Source organism: Bos grunniens, chromosome 13, assembly GCF_055505025.1.
Source record: "Bos grunniens cultivar Pamir isolate PY7600 chromosome 13, Bosgru_T2T1.0, whole genome shotgun sequence".
Classification (NCBI taxonomy): Eukaryota; Metazoa; Chordata; class Mammalia; order Artiodactyla; family Bovidae; genus Bos; species Bos grunniens.
Genome location: NC_141177.1, coordinates 73,330,803 through 73,339,551, shown reverse-complemented (window position 1 = coordinate 73,339,551; position 8,749 = coordinate 73,330,803). Strand labels below are relative to the sequence as shown.

The following is an 8,749-nucleotide window of genomic DNA, read 5'->3' as shown; positions in this document are numbered from 1 at the left end:
TTGGACAGCAAGGAGAACAAACCAGTCAATCTAAAAGAAATCAACCCTGAATATTCATTGGAAAGACTGATGCTGAAGCTCCAATACTTTGGCCACTTGATGCGAAGAATCAACTTATTGTAAAAGACCCTGATGCTGCGAAAGACTGAGAGCCGGAGAGAAGGGGGTGACAGAAGATGAGATGATTAGATGGAATGTTTGATTCGATGGACGTGAGTTTAAGCAAACTCTGGGAGATGGTGAAGGACAGGGAAGCAAGGCGTGTTGCAGTCCATGGGGTCATAAAGAATTGGACACGACTGAGCAACAAAACAATAACATGCAGAGGTTCACAAAGAAATGTGACTGTAAGGGGTGACTACAACTGGGGGTTGGTAGCAGTCAGTTCAGTTCAGTAGCTCAGCCGTGTCTGACTCTGCGACCCCACGGACTGCGGCACGCCAGGCTTCGCTGTCCATCACCAACTCCCGGAACTTATTCAAACTCATGTGCATCGAGTCAGTGATGCCATCTAACCATCTCATCTCTCATCCCCTTTTCCTCCCACCTTCAATCTTTCCCAGCATCAGGGTCTTTTCCAGTCAGTTCCTCAAATCAGATGGCCAAAGTATTGGAGTTTCAGCTTCACTATCAGTCCTTCCAATGAATATTCAGGACTGATTTCCTTTAGGATTGATTTGTTGGATCTCCTTGCAGTCCAAGGAACTCTCAAGAGTCTTCTCCAACACCACAGTTCAAAACATCAATACTTCGGTGCTCAGCTTTCTTTTCAGTCCAACTCTCACATACATACATCACCACTGGAAAAACCATAGCTTTGACCAGACGGACCTTTGTTGGCAAAGTAATGTCTCTGCTTTTTAATATGCTGTCGAGGTTGGTCATATATTTTCTTCCAAGGAGCAAGCATCTTTTAATTTCATGGCTGCAGTCACCATCTGCAGAGATTTTGGAGCCCAAAAAGATAAAGTCTTTTACTGTTTCCATTGTTTCTCCATCTATTTGCAGTGAAGTGATGGGACCAAATGCTATCTTAGTTTACTGAATGTTGAGTTTTTTGTGTTTTTTAGTTTTTATTTTATTTTATTTTTTTATTCGTAATTATTTTATTTTTAAACTTTAAAATATTGTATTAGTTTTGCCAAATATCGAAATGAATCCGCCACAGGTATACATGTGTTCCCCATCCTGAACCCTCCTCCCTCCTCCCTCCCCATACCATCCCTCTGGGTCGTCCCAGTGCACCAGCCCCAAGCATCCAGTATCGTGCATCGAACCTGGACTGGCGACTCATTTCATACATGATATTATACATGTTTCAATGCCATTCTCCCAAATCTTCCCACCCTCTCCCTCTCCCACAGAGTCCATAAGACTGTTCTATACATCAGTGTCTCTTTTGCTGTCTTGTACACAGGGTTATTGTTACCATCTTTCTAAATTCCATATATATGCATTAGTATACTGTATTGGTGTTTTTCTTTCTGGCTTACTTCACTCTGTATAATAGGCTCCAGTTTCATCCACCTCATTAGAACTGATTCAAATGTATTCTTTTTAATGGCTGAGTAATACTCCATTGTGTATATGTACCACAGCTTTCTTATCCATTCATCTGCTGATGGACATCTAGGTACACGTGTCTCTTTCCCCTCTGGTTTCCTCAGTGTGTATGCCCAGCAGTGGGACTGCTGGATCATACAGCAGTTCTATTTCCAGTTTTTTAAGGAATCTCCACACTGTATGGGACCTAATTAAACTTAAAAGCTTTTGCACAACAAAGGAAACTATAAGCAAGGTGAAAAGACAGCCTTAAGAATGGGAGAAAATAATAGCAAATGAAGCAACTGACGAACAACTAATCTCAAAAATATACAAGCAACTCCTACAGCTCAACTCCAGAAAAATAAATGACCCAATCAAAAAATGGGCCAAAGAACTAAATAGACATTTCTCCAAAGAAGACATACAGATGGCTAACAAACACATGAAAAGATGCTCAACATCACTCATTATCAGAGAAATGCAAATCAAAACCACTATGAGGTACCATTTCACGCCAGTCAGAATGGCTGCTATCCAAAAGTCTACAAGCAATAAATGCTGGAGAGGGTGTGGAGAAAAGGGAACCCTCTTACACTGCTGGTGGGAATGCAAACTGAATGTTGAGTTTTAAGCCAACTTTTTCACTCTTCTCTTTCACTTTCATCAAGATGCTCTTTAGTTTTTCTTCACTTTCTGCCATAAGGGCAGTGTCATATGCATATCTGAGATTATTGATATTTTCCCAGCAATCTTGATTTCAGCTTGTGCTTCATCCAGCCCAGCATTTAGTATGATGTACTCTGCATATAAGTTAAATAAGCAGGGTGACAATAAACAGCCTTGACGTACTCCTTTCCTGATTTGGAACCAGTCTGTTGTTCCATGTCCAGTTATTGTTTCTTGACCTGCATACAGGTTTCTTAGATGCAGGTCAGGTGATCGGGTATTCCCATCTCTTTAAGAATTTTCCAGAGTTTTTTTTTGATCTACACAGTCAAGTGCTTTGGTGTAGTCAATAAAGCAGAAGTAGATGTTTTTTTGGAACTCTCTTGTTTTTTTGATGATCCACTGAATGTTGGCAATTTGATCTCTAGTTCCTCTGCTTTTTCTAAATCCAGCTTGAACATCTGGAAGTTCAAGGTTCACATACTGTTGAAACCTGGCCTGGAGAATTTTGAGGATTACTTTGCTAGCGCGTGAGATGAGTGCAATTGTGCGGTAGTTCGAACATGCTTTGGCATTGCCTTTCTTTGGGACTGGAATGAAAACGGACCTTTTTCCAGTCCTGTGGCCACTGCTGAGTTTTCCAAATTTGCTGACATATTGAGTGCAGCACTGTAATAGCATCATCTTTTAGGATTTGAAATAGCTCAACCGGAATTTCATCGCCTCCACTAGCTTTGTTCATAGTGATGCTTCCTAAGGCCATGACTTCACATTCCAGGATGTCCGGCTCTAGATGAGTGATCACACCTTTGTGGTTATCTGGGTCATGAAGATCTTTTTTGTACAGTTCTTCTGTGCATTTTTGCCACCTCTTAATACCTTCTGCTTCTGTTAGGTCCATACCATTTCTGTCCTTTATTGCACCCATCTTTGCATGAAATGTTTCTTTGGTATCTCTAATTTTCTTGAAGAAATCTCTAGTCTTTCCTATTCTATTATTTTCCTCTATTTCTTTGCACTGATCACTGAGGAAGACTTTCCTATCTCTCCTTGCTATTCTTTGGAACTTGGTATTGAGGAGGGTATATCTTTCCTTTTTTCCTTTGCCTTTAGCTTCTCTTCTTTTCTCAGCTATTTGTAAGCCCTCCTCAGACAACCATTTTGCCTTTTTGCATATCTTTCTTTTGGGGATGGTCTTGATCACTGCTTCCTGTACAATGTCATGAACCTCTGTCCATAGTTCTTCAGGCACTCTATCGGATCTAATCCCTTAAATCTATTTGTCACTTCTACTGTATAATCATAAGGGATTTGATTTAGGTCATACCTGAATGGCTGCAAAGAATGTAATCAACCTGATTTCAGTATTGACCATCCGGTGATGTCCATGTGTAGAATCTTGTCTTGTGTAGGTGGAAGAGGGTGTTTGCTATGACCAGTGCGCTCCCTTGGCAAAACTCTGTTAGCCTTTGCCCGGCTTCATTTTGGACTCCCAGGCCAAATTTGCTTATTACTCCAGGTATCTCGTGACTTCCTATTTTTTCATTCCAGTCCCCTACAATGAAAAGGACATCTCTTTTGGGTGTTAGCTCCAGAAGGTCTTGTAGGTCTTCATAGAGCGTTCAATGTCAGCTTCTTCAGCATTAATGGAATTACTGGGAGTTGATATACTACTTCATAAATGATAGGGAGTAGGAGAAAAAGGCATCTTCTGAATAACAGGTGACTTGAGCGAGGCACTTATGGGAGAACAAATAACATTTAGGAAGGATAAATGGTACCTTAGGAGGATATATGGGAGTTAGGGGACTTTTGTGATAATGTCTGTTTGTCTGGTGCTTTCTCCAAAAAAAAGTCTTCTAAGACTTTTTCCAAAAAGCAAAGCAAAAATAGATAGATTGGTAGATAGGTAAAGATAAGGTGAAAAGTCTTAGGCAAATCTTATTTATCGAGAGGAACTTTCTCTAATTTTAACACTGTCTCCAAAAGTAAATCAAGTCAATTAAAACTGACTCAAAAGCATTCCTTTCTATAGTTGAACAATACACAGCTTCTTTCTCCATTCATCTGTTGATGGACATCTAGGTTACTTCCATGTCCTAGCTACTGTAAGTAGTGCTGCAGTGAACACTGGGGTACATGTGTCTTTTTGGAATTTGTGGTATGATGCAGGGAACCCAAAGTTGGTGCTTTGTGACAACCTAGAGGGGTGGAATGGGGAGGGACGTGGGAGGGAGGTTCAAGAGGCAGGGGCCATACGCATACCTATGCCAATTCAGGTCAATGTTTGGCAGGAACCATCACAATATTGTAAAGTAATTATCCTCTAATTAAAAACAAAAATTATAAAAAGTTAATTCATTTAAAAGGCAAAAACTCAGGCAAATCTTATTTCTCCATGAGGAAATGCCTATGAATCTGTGTTTAAAGTTATATATAGCAAGTTTTATGCCACTATTAACAACTGCAATACATCAAAACATTGACGGAAGCCATACAGCAGTATCTAAATCTTTAGGTCTATATATAGTGATAAAAACTGGAAAATATAAAAAAGCTATCAATCAACACCACTAAAAATTAAAGACAAGTCTGGCTCTTTGGGTGCTGTTTAAACAGCTGGTATTAGGGCTCAGTGTGAGTTTGTAAAGGGCATCCCTGGTGGCACAAATGGTAAAGAATCCACCTGCAATGCACGTGACCCAAGTTTGATCCCATGGTCTGGAAGATCCCCTGGAGAAGGGAATGGCTCCCCACTCCAGTATTCTAGCCTGGAGAATTCCATGGACAGAGGAACCTGGTGGGCTACAGTCCCTGGGGTGGCACAGAGTCAGACACGATTGAGTGACTAACACTATCATTTAGAATATGGAAAACTCAACAGTGCTGATGTTTAAATCTGCTAAAAACTAAGTTAGATGCAGAGAAACATCACTTAAAATGCTATATAAATTTTCATCATACACACATAATACAAAAATATTTTCCTTTAATAAAGATTTTCTCATCATGTTTAATGGGAAACAACGAAATGGCATGGAAATGGTCCAGTAGAGAAACTTTTACTATTTATCTTTCTGAATCATGTATTTTTCCTTGCAAATCTGTATATCTTGTTCTTCTGTTTACAAAAGTAGGTCATCACACACATTTGACCCATCTGTAGATCCTCGAGAAGACACTCTAAAGGCATCAGATGCAAACTGAGGATCAACTGAAAGAAAAGGAAAGAATTATATTCTTTACCTAAAACACCTGGGTTAACTAAGATTCGTAAACAAACAAAAAACCCTGAGACCTTTCCTAGTATTCTGAAAAATGAAATATATCTATAGATGACACAACACAAAATACTAATCAAGAGTACAATTTTCTAATCTGCTTATGGTCACATGTGGGGCTGAGTATCAGAGCTCCTGGTTTTCTCATTCTTCATTCATGTACTCATGCAATTGAGTGAAATGATGAATAGTCATGTATTCATGCAAAGGTTCTGTGACAAGGGCTGGAATTACAAGATGAAGGTGACCCAGTCCACCCTGAAAAATGATATGCCCCAAACTGGAAAAACAGACAAACAGGCAGTTTCCATACAGAGTCACAAATACTAAGATATAAAAGACGGCACAAGGAACACTCAGGAGGGGAAGCCAGCTTTGTGTCAATACTGCCAGCTTTCTGGTGGAGGTGATATGTATGTAGCTACCTGAAGGACAGGAAAAAGTGCAAGAGACGGAGGGGAGAAGCCCGTACAGAGACCGGAGGTGAGCAAGCGAATCTGTGGGATCCTACACAGTCTGGCTGGTTAGATGCAGAGCTAAGCGGCAGAGTAAGCTGGTAAAGAGATAAGGCCAACTACTTTGGCAGGACCCAAACTGACGTGGGTGTTTGGAGCATTTCCTGAGGGTAAAAGATAAACTGGTGACGTATCTAGTGACAGAGAAATTTTAAAGTCACCCACCAAGTGACAGCTACACAAACGTGACTGCTCGAGTCTGGGTTTCCTAGCCTTAACCACTACCAGACACTTGAGAGGCTGATGAGCGGCACGTTTTCTGAGAATCGTGTCAGGGTGTAGGAAGACAGCTCCACAGGGATGGAGGAAGTAGAAGAAGGATACAGCTAGAAATAAAAAGAAATACACAGACCTTCAGAGACTGTTTCTCAAGCTATGGTACATGATGAATAAATGAAGAAGGATATTTTTCACTATGACTGCTCACGCTTTCACATTTTTCATTAGCTATGTATATAAAACAATATTTAACACAGCATCTGTTATCCAAACAATGGAAAGAGACGCCATTTATTGTTTACAGTGTATTTCTGAAATCAATGTCTAAATTTAATTCATACATTTTGGCAACATACCTTCTCTTAGTGCTCTAGCTATACTCCTGTCCAACTCCCGCCGCATCTGAAATAAGTCAAATATTTATCTTTAAGATAAACAAGTTATATGTTTATAACTTATTAAATGTGACTTTTAAATAATACTTTTAGAGACTAGACCTAACCTGAAGACTACCTCAGTAGAAAAAAAATCACACAAATAAAAGAAAATGAATTCCTACTTATTCTGCTTATAGATAACACAGAACATATATATGGAATGCTATTTAGATTAATCTGATAAAAAGTACAATAAATATCAGTCTATCAAGTACACATAATTTCAAAGAATTAGGGAATGACCCATAATCCTCAGAATGACCCACAAGATTACTATCTTCTCCCCTAAAAGCTCCTGGCCTAAATATGTACTTCCGAGACTTTATTTTGATTTCTAGGTGAGGATCCTGTTCAAATAGAGGAAGTAGTTTGAGTCGAATGTTAATAAGGAGAACACATCTGTGATTTTCTTTAAACTTTTCCATTTTACAAAAACAAAGAAAGGTGAGAAAATTATATACAAGAAAACAACGTGCCAGCAAGACTCAATTCTGAAGACGTTTAGCGAGAAGGATTCTCTCATCAGTGTTAGTTTCCGAACTACGTCCCACAGAAGGGGAAGGTCCCCCAGGGCTCGCTGCAGGGTTGAGGAACAGAGAAGTCACAGCTGCAGGGGCTCTGCCCACTCTTTAGCTAAACGGTTCTATACTTGTCTCCACTTTATGTAACACGGTTCCACGCAGAAGTTTTTTTTAGAAGAAAGGTTGTTTTCTTTTTTTTTTTAATATATTTTATTTTATTTTTAACTTTACAATGTTGTATTGGTTTTGCCATATATCAACATGCATCCGCCACAGGTATACACGTGTTCCCTATCCTGAACCCTCCTCCTTCCCCCCTCCACGTACCATCCCTCTGGGTCGTCCCAGTGCACCAGCCCCAAGCATCCAGTATCGTGCATCAAACCTGGACTGGCGACTCGTTTCATATATGATATTATTCATGTTTCAATGCCATTCTCCCAAATCATCTTTGCAGAAAAAACTTTTGTAAGGTATGAGACTCATTGATTTACTCAAAGTTCCTAACTCTACAAAAGAAGTAACAAAGCCAATGGCATTCTTACTGAGTCCTGGGCCAGCTACTTTCTCAGGTAAAGAAAAAACACATAGATTTTTAACTATAACATAGACAAAATGAATATATAAATCCTTCCTATATAATTGAACAATGCTTGTGGCATGACATGACTTTCTAACTAAATTATGCACTTTAAATGCATAAGAATAAATCAATATCAAACTCCTATTTGTAGCAGTTGATATAGTTAATTTAGAAAGGATAAATATTTTTTAAAAACAGGACAGAGAACTGGAAGGAAAAAATCTTTATTTGAATCAAGCAGGCCAAAACTGAAGAGATTCGTCCTTAAAAGGGTGTTCATTTTCTCCAGATAAAACCTGGTTAACTAAAATCAGTCAACAATGAATTATCCACATTTTGGGTTATTTAGAACAAAATTTAAAACACGCAACAGATCTCTCTTTACTGTCTGCTGCTGCTGCTGCTGCTAAGTCACTTCAGTCATGTCCAACTCTATGCGACCCCATAGAGGGCAGCCCACCAGGCTCCCCACTCCCTGGGATTCTCCAGGCAAGAACACTGGAGTGGTTTGCCATTTCCTTCTCCAATGCATGAAAGTGAAAAGTGAAAGTGAAGTCACTCAGTCATGTCCGCCTCTTCGAGACTCCATGGACTGCAGCCTACCAGGCTCCTCTGTCCATGGGATTTTCCAGGCAAGAGTACTGGAGTGGGGTGCCATTGCCTTTTCACTTATGCTTAGGGGTAGATAAACTGCAGTGGGTGCAGCAAAGCTCAGAAATGATTATGAACCACTGCCAAAGTGAAATCAATTAGAAAGTCAAACATTTTAAAGTATACTTTCAGTTACTAGGCAATAAGATTTCATTTCTAAAGTAGAATTTCAATGCAGCTTTTCAAGAAATTTAAAAAGTATCTCTTAAAAACGAGAGATCTAGGACCAAAAAAATCATTAAATGTTTCCTTGATTAGCACAGTTAATGACAGCTTTTACTTAGTGTGCATAAGTCAAATAAATAACTCAGAAGTTCACCAAATTACAAAC

At 39.4% G+C, this 8,749-nt stretch overlaps 1 protein-coding gene across 3 annotated transcripts in view; it reads right to left on the bottom strand.

The window, feature by feature from the left end:
• Positions 1-5,183: 5,183 nt before the first annotated feature.
• Positions 5,184-8,749, bottom strand: part of LOC147361240 (ankyrin repeat domain-containing protein 26-like) — an 86,513-nt gene continuing 82,947 nt past the window's right edge. For all 3 annotated transcript variants that reach the window (XM_086334961.1, XM_086334962.1, XM_086334963.1), the window contains 2 exons: positions 6,583-6,628; positions 5,184-5,425 (listed from right to left, as the gene is read on the bottom strand). In XM_086334961.1, the coding sequence (XP_086191087.1) occupies positions 5,337-5,425; positions 6,583-6,628 (135 nt within the window). In that variant the 3' untranslated portion in view covers positions 5,184-5,336. The remainder of the gene's footprint in view (positions 5,426-6,582; positions 6,629-8,749) is intronic.